Source organism: Oncorhynchus kisutch, linkage group LG13 (genome assembly GCF_002021735.2).
Source record: "Oncorhynchus kisutch isolate 150728-3 linkage group LG13, Okis_V2, whole genome shotgun sequence".
NCBI classification, from domain to species: Eukaryota; Metazoa; Chordata; class Actinopteri; order Salmoniformes; family Salmonidae; genus Oncorhynchus; species Oncorhynchus kisutch.
The window spans coordinates 37,588,193-37,609,470 of NC_034186.2; the positions used below are offsets into that span (position 1 = coordinate 37,588,193).

General features: G+C 42.0%; 1 protein-coding gene across 1 annotated transcript; it reads left to right on the forward strand.

Annotated features, from left to right (window-relative positions):
* Positions 1 to 74: 74 nt before the first annotated feature.
* LOC109902470 (mitochondrial coenzyme A transporter SLC25A42-like) lies at positions 75 to 20,941 on the forward strand. Its single transcript, XM_020498845.2, has 8 exons — positions 75 to 417; positions 826 to 960; positions 3,370 to 3,469; positions 3,597 to 3,622; positions 7,407 to 7,573; positions 12,981 to 13,097; positions 17,853 to 18,004; positions 18,112 to 20,941. The coding sequence occupies exons 2-8, from the start codon at positions 880 to 882 to the stop codon at positions 18,435 to 18,437; spliced, it is 969 nt and encodes a 322-aa protein (XP_020354434.1). The 5' UTR covers positions 75 to 417; positions 826 to 879; the 3' UTR covers positions 18,438 to 20,941.
* The last annotated feature ends 337 nt before the right edge of the window (positions 20,942 to 21,278 follow it).

The window sequence follows — 21,278 nt, forward strand, 5'->3', positions numbered from 1 at the left end:
CCTCGCGTGATTTCGCGTGGAGTCCAATGTTCGGTTTGAAAATATATATGGGATTTGTAGTCCAAAACAATTGTACGTGCCCTCAAACTGATAAACCCTTGAAAGACAATAATCTCGTGCGCGAGCAAACTCCAATAATTTTTGGATAAAAATAGGCCATCACCTTCCTTGTCGCAGTTTGGCAGCTGTCGTTTTCAATCACCTTGGAAAAAGATCGTAAACGCTGAGATAGACGGACAAGTTGACTGATGTGTTGACCACAGATATTGACCCAACGACACCAAACAGAGAGAGAAATGTGGCGACGGATCTCGGAAGACGACAGAGGAGTTGAACACTGAATGTGAAACATTGCTGAAGATTGTTCAAGATTGGCCGGATTTGCAACAAACACAGGCACAGTAATCAAGATTAAAGGCGAGGAATTCGTATGCGCATTCATTTGCACTTCTTTATTTTTAGCCCAAGTGGTGTGCGGCAATGCTTACTTTTTCACACTTAACGTTTCATTATTTATTTGGATTATTTTGCAGAGATTGGTGAATGTCTCATAATAATAGTAGATCATATATTGTGTTCATAATAAGTAAACATGTTACATTTAGTTGGGAATATTCTAGAATGAATTGGATAGCCAATTGTGATGTACTGTTTTATTACAGAGGAAATTAAACAGTGTGTAGCTAGGTGGTAATTATTTTCTGTTACTTTGCAAATAGGGAAGTTGATACATTTAACAGCATATTTGTTGAAGGTGACACAGAGCTCATCTATGCATGCAGTGGGAGGATATGTTGTTTATCATCATGTTTCTATCTCCTGCAGTGGATTGTTGGGTGTTGACTGACTGTCAGATACTGGGCGTCATCAAGGGCACACATGGCCCATACAGTGCAGGACCACCAGATGGCACAGCCCCAGGCAGCAGTGTTGTCTCTCCCTCCCTCTGGCCAGGCTAAAGTGAGCCCCCACCCCCTCAGCCCCTACATCATGGGTTTTCCCTGATGCAGTAGCCTAACAGCAGGCAGGCTTACATACCACAGAGCTGTTTATAGCAGGAACATGCAGGCCAAGACCAACCAGCTGAAGGCTGCCAAACATGTTTACCAGAACAGCAAGTAACCTTTGGCTAGTATGGGAGACCCTGGGACATGGGTATGGGGTTAGAGTGGACTAGACTAGATTGCATCTTTTATCTTTATTTATTGTTAAGTAGTACCAAATGACACTGCAACATTAGTCATCACTAATTTGGGGCTCCTGAGTGGTGCAGCGGTCTAAGGCACTGCATATCAGTGCTAGAGGCTTCACTACAGACCCTTGTTCGATTCCAGGCTGTATCACAACCGGCCGTGATTGGGAGTCCCGTAGAGCGGTGCATAATTGGCCCAGCGTCGTCCGGGTTAGGGTAGACCGTCATTGTAAATAAGAATTTGTTCTTAACTCGGTAAAAAAAGTTGCTGTAATGCAAATTCTTTGGGTGGCCAAGAGCGCAACAAAGAGCAGTACAGAAGTCGGTCACCATAAAAAGCAGTTTCTCTCTCTCTACCTCTACCTCTCTCTCTCTCTCTCTACCTCTACCTCTACCTCGCTCTCGCTCTCGCTCTCTCTCTCGATCTGCCTACCTCTATGGCTGCTCAAGTCAAAACATTCCAACCTACGCATTGCTGCAGACTGCTTGGAGATTCCCAGTGTGGCCTCAAAAGACTTATCTCCCTCTGCATCCTAAACATACCTTATCAGGGATTTTACTGGGTCCACCGTCCAATTCACTTTTACAACCCTCACACACACAAACACATTCTGAACCAGCTAAGAGATTATCTCCACCTCCAGTTAGAGGCAAGTAAAGCTGTTTATGTCTGGAGTGCTGTACACTAAAGTAGCCTACATGATATAATGGCGCATTACTGCTCTGCAGATCATATGAAGTGTATACTCATGGAGGAGAGGTTTACTACAGTCTACTGTAAAATGGGTTAGGAATCTGTTGAAAGATAGTTCAAATTACACCCTGGCAGTACTCCAAGAGCATGAGAAACCTATATGTGATACCTTTAGCCCAGGGGTCTCCAACCCTGTTCCTGGAGCTACCCTCCTATAGGTTTTCACTCCAACCCCAGTTGTAACTAACTTGGTTGGTTTATCAACCTATTCTAATTAGTAGAACCAGGTGTGCTAGATTAGGGTTACAGGATGGTAGCTCTCCAGGAACACGGTTGAAGAGCCCTGCTTTAGCCTGTATCTGCAGCCAGTGATCATGACATATTATAGTCCCCATTACTGCTGTAGTGTTTATTTATTTTATTTCACCTTTATTTAACCAGGTAGGCCAGTTGAGAACAAATTATCATTTACAACTGCGACCTGTGACAAAAACAACAACATAAACAAATGTACAGTCAATAACACAGTCAAAAAATTATATGTACAGTGTGTGCAAATGTAGAAGAGTAGTGAGGTAAGGCAATAAATAGGCCATAGAGGTGAAATAATTACAATTTAGCAATTAACACTGGAATGATAGATGTGCAGATGATGATGTGCAAGTAGAGATACTGGGGTGCAAAAGAGCAAGAAGATAAATAACAATATGGGGATGAGGTAGTTGGGTGTGTACAGGTACAGTGATCGGTAAGCTGTTCTGACAGCTGATGCTTAAAGTTAGAGAGGGAGATATAAGTCTCCAGCTTCAGTGATTTTTGCAATTCATTCCAGTCATTGGCAGCAGAGAACTGGAAGGAAAGGCAGCCAAAGGAAGTGTTTGCTTTGGGGATGACCAGCTAAATATACCTGCTGGAGTGTGTGATACGGGTGGTGGCCAGTGAGCTGAGATAAGGCGGGGCTTTACCTAGCAAAAATTATAGATTACCTGGAGCCAGTGGGTTTAGCGACAAATATGAAGCGAGGGCCAGTCAACGAGAGCATACAGGTCGCAGTGGTGGGTAGTATATGGGGCTTTGGTGAAAAACGGATGGCACTGTGATAGACCGTATCCAATTTGCTGAGTAGAGTGTTGGAGGCTATTTTGTAAATGACATCGCTGAAGTCAAGGATCGGTAGGATAATCCGTTTTACGTGGGTATGTTTGGCAGCATGAGTGAAGGATGCTTTGTTGCGAAATAGGAAGCCAATTCTAGATTTAACTATGGATTGGAGATGCTTAATGCGAGTCTGGAAGGAGAGTTTACATTCTAGCCAGACACCTAGGTATTTGTAGGTGTCCACATACTCTGGACGGTTCTGACTTAGAATAGTGATGCTAGTCGTGAGTTATGGAGTATGTTTATGACTGATACAATTTCAAAGTGAGTTTGTCTTTTGTGTCCTGTGTGAAGTGGAACACTGAGTGTTTCTTTCTGTGTGCAGAGATGGACAGTGTTGGACTCCCTGCTATGTGGAGCATTGGCAGGAGCCGTGGCCAAAACAGTCATAGCTCCTCTGGACAGAACCAAGATCATCTTCCAAGGTAAGGCCATTTCCCTGGAAGACCATGCACTCAGAATATAAAGTAGGGGTTCCTTTCGTAAATATATACTAATTTAATTGTTAGTATCTTTGCCTTAATACTTATTTTCCTCCTTCTCCTACTTTAGTGTCTTCACAAAGATTCTCTGCTAAGGTGAGTTTATTATATAACTCACATTGAAATAATAAAGATGTACTTGATGTACTGTATGTCTTCCCAATTGGCAGAGGCTGGCAGAGCAGGATTTAATGGTGTTATCTCTTAGATGGGAATGTTATTTGGTCACTTGGGTGTGTGTTACTTTTTAATCTGTCTGTCTGAAGCTGGAGGACTCAAAACATTGCTATTTCAAAGGTAATGTCCTGTATATTAAATATTAGAATGCTGAACAGTCACAAATTCTCTCCATGCTGCCATAAGGGTGAATCCTAACTTCCAATTAAATCACATTTTCACATAGTCATGCATTGACGTCAATGGGAGACTAAGTGACAATTTGAAATTAGGATTCTCCCCAAGGTGTAGACTGTCTTGTTTAGTAAATAATAATACATATAGCTGCAAGCAGCAATTACCTGGGGTCCAAGCCTTTTTTCCCATTTAGCCCTTTTCTCTTTCTGAAATATTACGGCCTTATTTTACATAATCAAATTCGGTTCAGGCACAACACCAACAATTCCTCACTGTTTAGGAATGTCTATCTGAAAGCTGCATTGGTGAGATTTGAACCCGGCCCGCCATGGGATGGCATGTATTACAACCCTCTGAGCCATGCTCACCTCATGGCAAAAGTCAGGGTTGAACACTATGGAAGAGCGTGCATTTGTTGTAGGTTCCAGTCTTGACTCCATTTCTTGCACTTACACAAATCTTATAACATGTAATATATGCCATTTAGCAGGTTGCTTTTATCCAAAGCAACTTAGTCATGCGTGTATACTTTCTTTACATTTGGGTGGTCGCGAGAATTGAACCCACTAACCTGGCGTTGCAAGAGCCATGCTCGACCAACTCAGCTACAGAGGACCACCATGTGAATAGTGGACCAGTGCACGCTTCAGGAAATGGTATAGATTATTGAGATGCTTAGCCAACAGGGAGGTCCTACCCTCCAAGAGCCCAAACATATACGCATCATTGGCCCAAACATTACCAGTATAATGTATTGTACTGTACTGTACTCAAGTTTACTCTACTGATGTTGTTTTTCCCCATTTAAACTGGTCTGGTCATGGTCTCGATACACTGGTCCTTGGTCTGTGTCTCAGAAAGTCTAGTCTTGTTCTACGTCTTTTTTACATTTCTGTCAATTTTCCGGCTGACTAACCGACCCTCATTAATCAGTCAACAAACGGTAAAAACAATTCCAAATAGTAAAATTGTGTGACCAACAAAAAATACTATGCATGGATACAAGGAACAGACATTTTTCATTAATGAAAACATGCAACAATAAGCCTATTGTCTTAGTCAAAAGGCTGTAGCCTATTATGGAACATGCAGCTGCTGTAATGAAGCAGCTAATAAAACATAATTTGCTAAAACAGTTTTAAACCTAATGCCTGCGGAGCTGAAAACACTGTTCTAAACAGCTCACCTAATGTCAGTGGTTCCATGTGACAGAGGTAAAATCTCAGTTAGCAGGAGAAAGAGGGTGAATCTGATAGCCGCAAATAGGATGGGTTGCTAATATGACTAGGATTGTGCCACTGGCATCGGGACAATGAAATAAAGTTGATATGAAAATCAATAGGACAGGAGAGAAATTCTGGTTAATGGCATGAGGAAGTCTTTTATAAAATAATTGCCTTCACATTTCTATGGTTGAATTTTGGCAAGGCTACTTTGAAGCAAGGTAAAACATTCCTCATTATTTGAGGTAAAGTAAAACGTTCAGGTTTCAAACAATTATACTGCCTCAAGATCACATTGTAAAGTGGTGGGTGACTCTGCTTACCATTGACTATAGCTTATGCACTCGAATGGCGAATGGGAGTTGCGCTTTAATTCCAAGTTGAGATTGAGAAATAAAAATAGTAGCTTTTTTAATCGTGGCCATCCCAAAAAGTTTTTAACACGCAATTGCATTTAGAATTATAATATTTTGCGCAATGACTGGGTTATAAAAAGCATGTTTCACTCCAGTACCAGCTTTATGAGGAGCTGCTCTTTACAGGTGATAGGCCATTCCGCTCCTCAAACTAGGCAGTGTATGCTGTGATAAGACGCATGACGACTAACGAAAATACAAAGTCGGCAATTTAATTCCACACAATTATGCAAATGAACCTATAGACCGATAAGCATGGTCAAATATATTTTTCCCGGCGGCTAACGAATTTAATGGTTAACCGTTAACATCCTTAGTCCATTCCCTCCAAGAGCAACTTAAATTGTCAGGCCCAACCTCACTCAACTTCATTGGCTCACAGCGGCCATGACGTTTAAGATATCAACTTAATTTATAATACATTTGCAAATCTTGTTCTATAGATGTTTTACACCAAGTTTTGGAGAAATCGGTTTAGTGGTCTCTGAGGAGATGCTGTTAAAAATGTAAAACCTTTTGAAGTCAAATGTTGTTTGTAGCGCCACCATTTGGCCAGACGTATTCGGCCACCAATTTACAGCTCCCACCAAGTTTGTAGGTCTTACCATTTAAGAGCTATAGCTCTCCAAAAATAGGAAAAAAATGTATAAATGTAATATTAATCCTAGCAATTATAATAGTGTTCCATCCCTTTCAGGGCTTGGACCACTAATAATAGTAAACATCATTTGGTAGGTGCTTATATTTATCCTATTTCACACACGTACATGTGTGATTTGGAAATGTGTTTTTTTAATCATATTCCACACTCAATGAGACACCCTCGGAGAGTGGGTTCAGGATAGAGGTCGACCGATTATGATTTTTCACCGATTATTGGAGGACAAAAAAAGCGGGTACCGATTTAATCAATTTTTTATATTTTTTATTTGTAATAATGACAATTACAACAATACTGAATGAACACTTATTTTAACTTAATATAATACATCAATAAAATAAATTTAGCCTCAAATAAATAAATAATAAATATGGGCTCGAACCAGGAACACAACGACAACAGCCACCCTCGAAGCAGCGTTACCCATGCAGAGCAAGGGGAACAACCACTCCAAGTCTCAGAGCGAGTGACGTTTGAAAAGCTATTAGCGGCACCCCGCTAACTAGCTAGCCATTTCACATCGGTTACACTAGCCTCATCTCGGGAGTTGATAGGCTTGAAGTCATAAACAGCGCAATGCTTGACGCACAACGAAGAGCTGCTGGCAAAACGCACAAAAGTGCTGTTTGAATGAATGCTTACGAGCCTGCTGCTGCCTACCACCGCTCAGTCAGATACTTGTATGCTTGTATGCTCAGTCAGATTATATGCAACGCAGGACATGCTAGATAAACTAGTAATATCATCAACCATGTGAAGTTAACTAGTGATTATGATTGATTGATTGTTTTTTATAAGATAAGTTTAATGTTAGCTAGCAACTTAACTTGGCTTACTGCACTCGCGTAACAGGCAGTCAGTCTCCTCGTGGAGTGCAACGAGAGGCAGGTGGTTATAGCGTTGGACTAGTTAACTGTAAGTTTGCAAGATTGGTTCCCCGAGCTAAGAAGGTGAAAGTCTGTCGTTCTGCCCCTGAACGAGGCAGTTAACCCACCGTTCCTAGGCCGTCATTGAAAATAAGAATGTGTTCTTTAACTGACTTGCCTAGTTAAATAATCGGCCAAATCTGTGTCCAGAAATACAGATTTCCGATTGTTATGAAAACTTGAAATCGGCCCTAATTAATCGGCCATTCCGATTAATCTGTCGACCTCTAGTTCAGGACCACAAATGTCTTGTTGAGTTAGTGTTAAGGGTGTTGTGTTACTGTGTGCCCCCACCTTCAGGAAGCCTTCAGACTCCTCTACTGTACATACATGAAAGATGGCTTCCTCAGTCTGTGGAGGGGCAACTCTGCCACCATGGTGCGGGTCATCCCCTACGCTGCCATCCAGTTCTGCTCCCACGACCAGTACAAGAGAATCCTGGGGGGATACTATGGCTTCCAGGGAAAGTGAGTAAAGTACCACTCAGTAAAAATAATTGAGAATACACATATGTATCATGGCGCCGGAGAAGATGGCTCACATTTTACGTGCCCCTAACCGAATGTGTTTTTTAAATTCATTTTTTTGATTTGTTTGTAACGTATTTTTTAACTTATTCTGTACATAATGTTGCTGCTACCATCTCTAATGACTGCAAATAACTTCTGGACATCAGAATAGCGATTACTCACCACGAACTGGCAGAAGCTTTTTTTTCCTTTAACGAGCCCGACGTGAAGGACATGCTGCTTTCCCGGGAACAGGCCCAAATCCCCGTTATTTGCGAGAAGTCAGAGAAAAAGAGGACGGAGGTCAGGCTGCCTTCTGAGAATTCGTAGGCAATCGAATAAACCCCCACTGCCTTCCATTCTTCTAGCTAACATGCAATCATTGAAAAAGCAAATCGATGACCTAGGAGGAAGATTAAACTACCAACGGGACATTCAACTTTAATATCTTATGCTTCACGGAGTCGTGGCTGAACAACAACATTATCAACATACAGCTGTCTGGTTATACACTGTACGGCAGGATAGAACAGCGGCGTCTGGTACAAGGGGGGCGGACTGTGTATTTGTAAACAACAGCTGGTGCATGATATCTAAGGAGGTCTTAAGGTTTTGCTCACCTGAGGTAGAGTATCTCATGATAAGCTGTAGACCACACTATCTACCTAGAGTTTTATCTGTATTTTTTGTAGCTGTTTACATACCACCACAGACCGATGCTGACACTAAGACCACACTCAATGAGCTCTATTCCGCCATAAGTAAACAGGAAAATGCTCATCCAGAAGCGGCGCTGCTATTGGTCGGGGACTTAAATGCAGGGAATTTGAAATCCGTCTTATCAAATTTCTATCAGCATGTTAAATGTGCAGGGAAAAAACCTCTAGACCACCTTTACTCCACACACAGAGATGTGTACAAAGCTCTCCCTCACACACCATTTGGCAAATCTGACCATAATTCTGTCCTCCTGATTCCTGCTTACAAGCAAAAATTAAACCAGGAAGCACCAGTGACTCGGTCAAAAAAAAAGTGGTCAGATGAAGCCGATGCTAAACTACAGGACTGTTTTGCTAGCACAGACTGGAATATGTTCTGGGATTCTTCCGATGGCATTGAGGAGTACACCACATCAGTCACTGGCTTCATCAATAAGTGCATCGATGACGTCGCCCCCACAGTGACTGTACGTATATACCCCAACCAGAAGCCATGGATTGTAGGCAACATCCGCACTGAGCTAAAGGCTAGAGCTGGGACTCTAACCCGGAAACTTATAAGAAATCCCGCTATGCCCTCTGACGAACCATCAAGCGTTAATACATGACTGAGATTGAATTGTATTACATCGGCTCTGGCGGTCCTTGGATGTGGCAGGGCTTGCAAACCATTACAGACTACAAAGGGAATCACAGCCGAGAGCTGCCCAGTGACATGAGCCTACCAGACGAGCTAAACTACTTCTATGCTTGCTTCGAGGCAAATAACACTAAAACATGCATGAGAGCACCAGCTGTTCTGGACTACTGGGATAACACTCTCCGCAGCCGATGTGAGTAAGACCTTTAAACAGGTCAACATTTACAAGGCCACAGGGCCAGATTAATTACCAGGACATGCACTGCAGGCATGTGCTGACCAACTGGCAAGTGTCTTCACTGACATTTTCAACCTCTCCCTGTCCGAGTCTGTAATATCAACATGTTTCAAGCAGACCACCATGGTCCCTGTGCCCATGAACACTAAGGTAACCTGCCTAAATCACTACCAACCCGAAGCACTCACGTCTGTAAACATGAAGTGCTTTGAAAGGCTGGTCATGGCTCACATTAACACCATTGTCCCAGAAACCCTAGACCCACTCCAATTTGCACACCGCCCTAACAGATCCACAGATGAGATGATGCCATCTCTATTGCACTCCACACTGCCTTTTCCCACCAGGACAAAAGGAACACCTATGTGAGAATGCTATTCATTGACTACAGCTCATCGTTCAACACCATAGTGCCCTCAAAGCTCATCAATATGCTAAGGACCCTGAGACTAAACATCTCCCTCTGCAACTGGATCCTGGACTTCCTGATAGGCCGCCCCCAGGTGGTAAGGAGAGGTAACAACACATCCGCCACGCTTATCCTCAACCAAGGACCCCTTGGGGGTGCGTGCTCAGTCCCCTCCTGTACTCCCTGTTCACTCATGATTGCACTGCCAGGCACGATTCCAACACCATCATTAAGTTTGCCGATGTCACAACAGTGGTAGGTCTGTTCACCGACAACAACGAGACAGCCTATAGGGAGGAGGTCAGAGACCTGGTCGTGTGGTGCCAGGACAACAACATCTCCCTCAACGTGATCAAGACAAAAGAGATTATTGTAGACTACAGGAAAAGGAGGACCGATCACGCACCCATTCTCTGCTTTAATGGAGCAGGTTGAGAGCTTCAAGTTCCTTGGTGTCTACATCACCAAGAAACTAACATGGTCCAAGCACACCAAGACAGTTGTGAAGAAGGCACAACAAAACCTATTCCCCCTTAGGAGACTGAAAAGATTTGTCATGGGTCCTCAGATCCTCAAAAGGTTCTACAGCTGCACCATCGAGAGCATCCTGACTGGTTGCATCACTGCCTGGTATGGCAACTGCTCGGCCTCAGACCGCAAAGCACTACAGAGGGTAGTGCGAACGGCCCAGTACATCACTGGGACCAACCTTCCTGCCATCCAGGATCTCTATACCAGGCGGTTTCAGAGGAACGCCAGCGACTCCAGCTACCCTAGTCATAGACTGTTCTTTCTGCTACCGCACGGCAAGAGGGTAGTAGAGAGGGTAGTAAGTTTTAAGTTCCTCGGCGTACACATCACAGACAAAACTGAATTGGTCCACCCACACAGACAGCATCATGAAGAAGGCGCAGCAGCGCCTCTTCAACCTCAGGAGGCTGAAGAAATTTGGCTTGTCACCAAAAGCACTCACAAACTTCTACAGATGCACAATCAAGAGCATCCTGTCGGGCTGTATCACCGCCTGGTACGGCAACTGCTCCGCCCACAACCGTAAGGCTCTCCAGAGGGTAGTGAGGTCTGCACAACGCATCACCGGGGGCAAACTACCTGCCCTCCAGGACACCTACACCACCCGATGTCACAGGAAGGCCATAAAGATCATCAAGGACAACAACCACCCGAGCCACTGCCTGTTCACCCCGCTATCATCCAGAAGGCGAAGTCAGTACAGGTGCATCAAAGCTGGGACCGAGAGACTGAAAAACAGCTTCTATCTCAAGGCCATCAGACTGTTAAAGGCAGTTAACCCACTGTTCCTAGGCCGTCATTGAAAATAAGAATTTGTTCTTAACTGACTTGCCTAGTTAAATAAAGGTCAAATAAATAAAAATAAACAGCCACCACTAACATTGAGTGGCTGCTGCCAACACACTGACTCAACTCCAGCCACTTTAATAATGGGAATTGATGGGAAATTATGTAAAATATATCACTATTTACTTTAAACAATGCTACCTAATATAATGTTTACATACTCTACATTATTTATCTCATATGCATACGTAGATACTGTACTCTATATCATCTACTGCATCTTTATGTAATACATGTATCACTAGCCACTAACTATGCCACTTTGTTTACATACTCATCTCATATGTGTATATACTGTACTCAATACCATCTACTGTATCTTGCCTATGCTGCTCTGTACCATCACTCATTCATATATCTTTATGTACATATTCTTTATCCTCTTACACTTGTGTCTATAAGGTAGTAGTTTTGGAATTGTTAGCTAGATTACTTGTTGGTTATTACTGCATTGTCGGAACTAGAAGCACAAGCATTTCGCTACGCTCGCATTAACATCTGCTAACCAGGTGTATGTGACAAATAAAATTTGATTTGATTTGAAGCAGTACCGGAGCGCCAAGTCTAGGTCCAAGAGGCTTCTAAACAGCCTCTACCCCCAAGCCATAAGACTCTTGAACATCTAATCAAAATGGCTACCCAGACTATTTGTATTGCCCCCCCAACCCCTCTTTAAGCCGCTGCAACTCTGTTATTGTCTATGCATAGTCACTTTACCTCTTCCTACATGTTCATATTACCTCAATTACCTCGACTAACCTTTGCCCCCTGCACATTGACTCTGTACCGGTACCCCCTGTATATAGCCTCCACATTGACTCTGTACCGGTACCCCCTGTATATAGCCTGCACATTGACTCTGTACCGGTACCCCCTGTATATAGCATGCACATTGACTCTGTACCGGTACCCCCTGTATATAGCCTCCACATTGACTCTGTACCGGTACCCCCTGTATATAGCCTCCACATTGACTCTGTACCGGTACCCCCTGTATATAGCCTCCACATTGACTCTGTACCGGTACCCCCTGTATATAGCCTCCACATTGACTCTGTACCGGTACCCCCTGTATATAGCCTCCACATTGACTCTGTACCGGTACCCCCTGTATATAGCCTCCACATTGACTCTGTACCGGTACCCCCTGTATATAGCCTCCACATTGACTCTGTACCGGTACCCCCTGTATATAGCCTCCACATTGACTCTGTACCGGTACCCCCTGTATATAGCCTCCACATTGACTCTGTACCGGTACCCCCTGTATATAGCCTCCACATTGACTCTGTACCGGTACCCCCTGTATATAGCCTCCACATTGACTCTGTACCGGTACCCCCTGTATATAGCCTCCACATTGACTCTGTACCGGTACCCCCTGTATATAGCCTCCACATTGACTCTGTACCGGTACCCCCTGTATATAGCCTCCACATTGACTCTGTACCGGTACCCCCTGTATATAGCCTCCACATTGACTCTGTACCGGTACCCCCTGTATATAGCCTCCACATTGACTCTGTACCGGTACCCCCTGTATATAGCCTCCACATTGACTCTGTACCAGTACCCCCTGTATATAGCCTCCACATTGACTCTGTACCGGTACCCCCTGTATATAGCCTCCACATTGACTCTGTACCGGTACCCCCTGTATATAGTCTCGCTATTATTTTACTGCGGCTCTTTAATTACTTGTTCCTTTTATTTCTTAATTTTTAAACTACATTGTTGGTTAGGGGCTTGTAAGTAAGCATTTCACTGTAAGGCCTACACCTCTTGTATTCGGCGCATGTGACTAATACAATTTGATTTGTTAACGTAGCACCATTCTGAACTCTGGTGGTCATCATCAGCCTCCAAGGCAACCCTTCAGTGATCTTTCTTGAACAGAACAAACCATTTTCTCTAGTGTGAAAAAAAGTAATATTGTCGAAACCATAGCTGCACTCTAATGTAATTTGATCTGTCTGTTTCAGAGCCCTTACTCCTTTTCCACGTTTCCTGGCAGGGTCGTTGGCTGGCACCACAGCTGCCATGCTCACCTACCCCCTGGACATGGTGCGGGCCAGGATGGCAGTGACACCCAGACAAATGTAGGGCTCTCCAATAACACTCATAAATGTCAGTCTTTGAATGTATAAACATACCTGCACACGGGGCTCTAAAGTGCGACAAAAAATGTGACCAAATATTTTGCTGTGCGACCAGGAGTTTTATTTTGGGAGCACTGTGTGACTATGAACAAAATCTCCCATAATTGTTGTTTCCAAGTGCCTTAAAGAAACAAGCGAGTGCAGATGTGTTAGCGTCATGGTTGCACCATTACTACAGCAAAAACAGCTAGCTTCCTTCTAACCCAACTAAGATCTGACCTATATTAGCGCCTCAACATTTCTATAGTGGATTGCATTGACCAGATTTCACATTCATAAACCATTTCGTGGGCTATTCTAAAACTACTCAAAACCACACCGTTTCTAAGCCCAAAGGTGCAAAATCCTGAAACTCCGGGAACACTTGCGAAACAGACCAAGCAGACTAGGCCAGGGTTTGGGGTTTGAGAAGTCAATGAGAGAAGTGAAAAATTTATCCATAGTTGTTAATTTTCTCAATCTAAAGACACAATCTAGACTCTAGCGAATGTCTTAAGTAGATAAACATGTTACTCCTCCAACCGTGTGAAAGTGATTTTCGTCAAGAAATGACTTTATATTGAGGAGTGCCTTTTGATTTGACGGCCTGAACAGTTTGGTGCGATACGAAAGTTAGACCCAACTTCGCCATGACATCGCCTACAAGTGTGATCTGGGATTTATATTGAAGAAGCAGTTTCTGCCTATCTTCATACTGTACTGTCTTTGTCCAAACATTTGGGGTCATAGAAAGAAAGGACAACGGATAGATTCTTCAGGAGATCAATGATCGTCAATAAAAAAACGTACGTTTTTAAGAGACTGTGTACAATTTTCAATGTAATGAATCTCAATAGGAAAATAGTGATTTATATACAATGTAGAAACCTACTATTCCACAAATGACTTTGTCATTTCAATGACAGGTATTCATATTATTTCTTTTAGCTTTTATAATAAACTAATGTTTAAAGGTGTTACACATTAGTTAAAAACAATTGTTTTAACTCTCTTGCAGATAAACATGTGCCTTACACAAATCAAAGGTTAAAAGACTGACGCAATCCATAGTTTACTCATGAATTGTCTGAAAAATGACAGGAAAGAAATGTAGCTTGGGTTAAGGTCAGATGACTGATTCTACTTCTGATGGGCAGTCATTCAGACATTTGAGAAATGGATGTCTATCCCTGTTTAAAATAACAAAATCAACATGCTTCTTGAATTGTGTGTCTGACAGTGGTGGTAATCTAGCCAATTTCTGGAAAGTGGTCAAATCTTTGAAACAAAACTCCACCCCCTCATTTTCCCCAGCAGGTTTTGATAGCCTTTGCACCCAATCTAGACTAAATAGAAATGTGTGATGTTTTTAATAAGCATTTTGCCTCAGCTTGGCCACCTGTTTGAAAGGATCATCTCTGAAAATCTAATGAGCTCAAAACAGATTGTAGAGAATGATGCATTAACAGACTAATATACCTTATTTTTTATTTCAACCCTTTGATGTCTATGATGTACTAATGATGATGTACAGTTGAAGTCAGAAGTTCACATACACCTTAGCCAAATACATTTAAACTCAGTTTCACAATTTCTGACATTTAATCCTAGTAAAAATTCCCTGTTTTAGGTCAGTTAGGATCACCACTTTATTTTAATAATGTGAAATGTCAGAATAATAGTAGAGAATGATTTAGTTCAGCTTTTATTTATTTCATCACATTCCCAGTGGGTCAGAAGTTTACATACACTCAATTAGTATTTGGTAGCATTGCCTTTAAATTGTTTAACTTGGGTCAAACATTTCAGGTAGCCTTCCACAAGCTTCCCACAACAAGTTGGGTGAATTTTGGCCCATTCCTCTTGACAGAGCTGGTGTAACTGAGTCAGGTTTGTAGACCTCCTTGATCGCACATGTTTTTTTAGTTCTGCCCACAAATGTTCTATAGGTTTGAGGTCAGGGCTTTGTGCTGGCCACTCCAATACCTTGACTTTGTTGTCCTTAAGCTATTTTGCCACAACTTTGGAAGTATGCTTGGGGTCATTGTCCATTTGGAAGACCCATTTGCGACCAAGCTTTAACTTTGTTTTGAGATGGTGAGTATCCAAAACAAAACCTTTGGATGCTGTCTACCATTTGAGATGCTGCTTCAATATATCCACATAATTTTCCATCCTCATGAAGCCATCTATTTTGTGAAGTGCACCAGTCCCTCCTGCAGCAAAGCACCCCCACAACATGATGCTGCCACCTCCGTGCTTCACGGTTGGGATGGTGTTCTTCGGCTTGCAAGCCTCCCCCTTTTTCCTCTAAACATAGCGATGGTCATAATGGCCAAACAGTTCTATTTTTGTTTCATCAGACCAGAGGACATTTCTCCAAAAAGTACGATCTTTGTCCCTATGTGCAGTTGCAAACCGTAGTCAGTTTTTTTTATGGCGGTTTTGGAGCAGTGGCTTCTTCCTTGCTGAGCAGCCTTTCAGGTTATGTCGATATAGGACTCGTTTTACTGTGTATATAGATATTTTTGTACCTGTTTCCTCCAGCATCTTCACAAGATCCTTTGCTGTTTGTCTAGGAATGATTTGCATTTTTTGCACTAAAGTACATTCATCTCTAGGAGACAGAACGCGTCTCCTTCCTGAGCAGTATGACGGCTGCGTGGTCCTGTGGTGTTTATACTTGCATACTATTGTTTGTACGGATGAACGTGGTACCTTCAGGGTCTTGGATGAACCAGACTTGTGGAGGTCTACAATTTGTTTTCTGAGGTCTTGGCTGATTTCTTTTGATTTTCCCATGATGTCAAGCAAAGAGGCACTGAGTTTGAAGGTAGGCCTTGAAATACATCCACAGGTCCACCTCCAATTGACTCACATGATGTCAATTAGCCTATCAGAAGCTTCTAAAGCCATTACATCATTTTCTGGAATTTTCTAAGCTGTTTAAAGGCACAGTCAACCTAGTGTATGTAAACTTCTGACCCAATGGAATTGTGATTAAGTGAAATAATCTGTCTGTAAACAATTGTTGGAAAAATTACTTGTGTCATGCACAAAGTAGATGTCCTAACTGACTTGCCAAAACTATAGTTTGTTAACATGACATTTGTGGAGTTTTAATGACTCCAACCTAAGTGTATGTAATCTTCCGACTTCAACTGTACATCTATGATGTACTAATAAAAATAAAACATAGGGCCTGATTCACTTCAAATCTAATTGTATTGCTCACATACACATATTTAGCAGATGTTATTGTGGCTGTAGTGAAATGCTTGTGTTCCTAGCTCCAGCAGTGCAGTAATATCTAACAATACACAACCATACACACACACATCTAAAAAGTAAAATAGTAAGAAATATAGCAATATTAGGTATAAGTAATGTCAGAGTCTGGAGTATAAACACTGTGTACATACAGTATAGTCAAAAGTTTGAACACAGCTACTCATTCAAGGGGTTTTATTTATTTTTACCATTTTCTACATTGTAGAATAATAGTGAAGACAAACTATGATAACCAAAAAAGTGTTAAACAAATCAAAATATATTTTAGATTCTTCGAAGTTGCCACCCTTTACCTTTGACAGCTTTGCACACTCTTGGCATTCTCTCAAACAACTTCACCTGGAATGCTTTTCCAACAGTCTTGAAGGAGTTCCCACAAATGCTGAGCACTTGTTGGCTTCTTTTCCTTCACTCTGTGGTCCAACTCACCCCAAACCATCTCAATTGGGTGGAGGTCGGGTGATTGTGGAGGACAGGTCACAATGTTTAAAAACATACAGATGAGCTAGTTAAAAAGCTAAGATTTATATTTTTTATCTTGCCTCTCCCTAAATAGCAGGAAGCAGATTGTACAGTCAGTTCTTGATTTTGGTGACACCGTTTACCAGATTGCAACAGCCCCTACTCTAAAACCTTTGGATGCTGTCTACCATAGCACCATTAGTTTTATCACTGGTGACAGTTTGGATACTCACCACGGCGTCCTGTAACAGAAGGTTAGCTCGTCCCCATTACAGTACAGCAGATTAATTCATTACTCCCTTTCTGTTTCCTGAAGCCCTACTACACAAGCTTCCAACTTACCTAACTTCATTGCTAAAGAATGAGCTACCAAACCCGCTTGACCAATTTAAGTCAATCCTCCTTTAGTTTCAGTGCCCTTCATTGTTCAAATAACCTGCAAAATTCCTTGTATCTTGAGTCCCTTTTGCTGCTAGGGCAGTTTAGGACTCTGGTGTTAAAGGAATTCATTGAGGATTGCACTTGTTTGTTTGTAATGGTTTATTTGTTGAAAGTGTAGTATTGTTCCTTTTTTTTGTAGTTGTTTTGTTTTATTTGTAATGTTAATTTTCTTGATTGTGAAAATGTTTGTACTCAGGGCACCATTGTGAATGAGACCCTGGTCTCAATTGGGCTCCCCTGTGTAAAAGTAAAAACAAAACAAGTGCTTCAAAAGTAACTAGACTTCATATAGGCCCAATAAAGGCTGTATCTCAATCAAATGTTTAAAAAATCTTATTTTCTGGTGCTCCTAACTTTAAGTTGGGTGCACCATTGCTACCAATGAAAAATGTTCATTTCGAGCCCTGCCTGCACGTGGTTCCCCCTTTCCCCACTTATTGAAAGTTTAACAGGTATATGGGGTAATATAGGTAATGTTTTTATCCTTGGTTAATATCCTACTCTTCTCTTTCTTCCCTACAGGTACAGCAACATTATGCACGTGTTTGTGCGCATTACGCAGGAGGAGGGCATTAAGACCCTGTACAGAGGCTTCTGCCCGACCATCCTGGGAGTGATCCCATACTCAGGAATCACCTTCTTCACATATGAGACCCTCAAGAAACTGCATGCAGGTACAGCCTCCTTTTTCTTTTACAACTGTCTTAATTGAATGATTAGCTTTTTGATTAAGGGCTTAATTGGATCTCTCTTTCTCTCCTTATCCCATTCCTTTCTTCAGAGAGGACTAGGCGGTCCCAGCCGTACTCCTACGAGCGTTTAGCATTTGGCGCGTGTGCTGGCCTACTCGGCCAGTCGGCATCTTACCCACTGGACGTGGTTCGCCGACGCATGCAGACGGCCGGGGTGACGGGCCAACAGTACGGCAGCGTCCTGAACACCATGAAAGCGATCGTGGTGCAGGAGGGTGTCGTGCGTGGACTCTACAAGGGCCTCAGTATGAACTGGATCAAAGGGCCTATCGCTGTGGGGGTCAGCTTCACCACCTTTGACCTCATGCACAACCTCCTGCACAAGATGCACCAGTTGGGATACTTCACACACTGAGCCAGAGGAAAGGTTTACTGTTGAGACTAGAGTTGTCGTCCGTCGGTCACAGACACAATATGGATCCTCTGCAAGTCCGATAGGGATTGAAAGGGGAGAGTGGATACTGGACAGACAGGAGGAGACAGAAGCTGTCAGTTTATTTAAGCGCACATCCTCTGACACACATTAAGCACGCACAGCCAGACCCCCCACTCTTGCTGTTGATGGATGGGATGTCTGTACTAAGGCTACAATAAGTGTCATCAAACAGGGTAGATGTTTGATGAGTTTGCAATATGAGAGGTATGAGAATGTGAATGATTTTACATTTCCAGTCCTGATATTTGTTTGAGATTGTGGTATTATCTCTGGTAAGGGCACTTAATGGGGCTGGAGATTATCAGAGGCGAAGAACTTTACAATCGGTTCATTTTAGTATGGAATTGTATCAACTATGCTCACAATGTTTTCTGTTGCTTTAAACTGAAGATTCACTTATATTTTCTTCTTGATTATTTCAGGGCTTGTTGCAGCTGTAATCCGCTGCTCTGCTCACTTCTGCATTTAGCATCAACGTTTCATGGAAGAGTCACCTAGTGGGCCTTGCTGCCAGAAAATAGTTTCTTGGTTGCTGGGTAGTTGGGAATGTAGTCTTATTCCAAAGAGCTTGTTTCTGTTTTGTTACGGTTAAAAATGTCAATTTTATGACGTGCCAAGATGGAATGTACTGTCAGGAGAATTATTGGCACCCTTGATAAAGATGAGCAAATACTGTATAACAAGTACTGAGCTATAATGTATTCTCAAAAATGCAGTTGCTCAGAGAAAGAGATTTTGTTTATCAAGTAATCTTTTTTTCTCCAAAAAAGATGGGTCAAAATGATTGCCACACTTGTTTTCAATACCTCTCCTTGCGAGGATAACGACACTGAACCTTTTTCTACAATGTTTGATGAGATTGGAGAACACATTGGGAGGGAAATTGGACCATTCCTCCATACAGAATATTTCCAGATCCTTGATTTCCTTCATCTGCGCTTATGGGCTACCATTTTCAATTAAAACCACAGGTCTTTCCATGTGGTTCAAGTCTAGAAACTGATGGCCATTGCAAAATGTTGATTTGTGTGGTCAATTAACTGGTGTGCGTGGCCAAAGAGCTCAATTGTCATGTCCTCTAACAAATGGAGATTGCTAAACGGCATTGGCAGTTGGTTTGGAACCTTTGCTATGGTCAGATGACACTACAATAAAGCACTAGGCTTCCACAGAATGATGCATATGAAGAGAAAAAAACACCTACTGTTCCATATGGTGGTGGATCTTTGATGTTATTGGGCTAATTTGCTTCCACTGGTTCTGGGGTTCTTGTTAAGGTCAACGGCAGTACAAGGACATTTTAGCCCAAAACCTGATTGCCTCTTCTAGGAGGCTGAAACTTGGCCACAAGTGGATCTTCCAGCAAGATGATAACCCCAAGCACACATTAAAATCCACAAAGTAATGGTTAATTGACCACAAAAATCAACATCTCAGTCTCCGGACTGGTTTAAATTGAAGAGGGCTGACGAAGGATATCGAGGATCTGTTAGGATTCTGTATGGAGGAATAGTCTGAGATCCCTCCCAATGTGTCAATCTCATACAACATATTAGAGAAAGGCCCTGTGACATTCTCCTCGCAAGGAGAGTTTTTAAAACTAGTGATCATTTTTACCCGGCGTTTAAAAAAAGTTTTTTTGTATTGTTATAATTTGTTTTATCTGAGCAATTGCATTAGTATAACATTTGTAAATGTTTTATTCTCCATTGGACCTGACTGTCGGTGTGCAATAATGCCCTCACGTTGATGAGACAGAGATGGTGATATCATAGTTAATTTTTTATTAACAACATGCCTGCAGTCCCTCACACACACTGAATGCCATCTTCCATTTTAAACAAACTGAAGTGTTTCAGGCAGGAGGCCACAGGTGTGTGCAATCAGCATATTAGCAAGGCTCGCAAGCAGTCAGTTGACAATAAAGGGACATGTCACTCATTCCAACGTTCAAACCAACAGTTAAAGGTTGTGCTGATGAATAAAGATGAGTTTATTGGATTTGCATGTGATAATGGATTGACAATTTAGCTAGGATCCTAGATATATAAACACACAATAAATACATTCATTCATTTTACAGTGAAGGCTACTCCTTCACAGTCAGTAATCATTTCAGCCTGACTGCACAGTTTCACTATCTGGTGTCTATAAATATAGATGTGTAGTGTCTAACTGGAATCTAATGGATATCATCCATATTTTCCCACTACATGTAGCCTAAGGCATAAATATATCATCAGTATATTTCTAATATTAAGGTAGTCTTTCTATTATCTGTAGTCTTATTGTGAAGAAAATCCAGTTTGTCATAAATCTGTATCTATGTTTATTGATACTTTACACAAGAATTTCACTACACCCGCAATAACATCTGCTAAATATGTGTATGTGACCAATAAAATTGGATTTGTTTGACTTGATATTGATGTCTTGAATATATTAATATACTAAAAAACGTACTTCTCGAGATCAGTGTATATGTGAAATAACCATTGATCAACACAAATTATGCTAAAAACACATCCTGTATTAATTACTAAACTTGACATCTAATTGCAATATTTTTTATGAATGATTCATTCATAGCAATGTTTCCCAACCCTGGTCCACGAGTACCCCCAACAGTACACAGTTTCGTTGTAGCCCTTGACAACACTGGCTATGAAACTCATTGGATGTGGCAGGGCTTGCAAACCATTACAGACTACAAAGGGAAGATTACCAGGATGTGTACTGCGGGCATGCACTGACCAACTG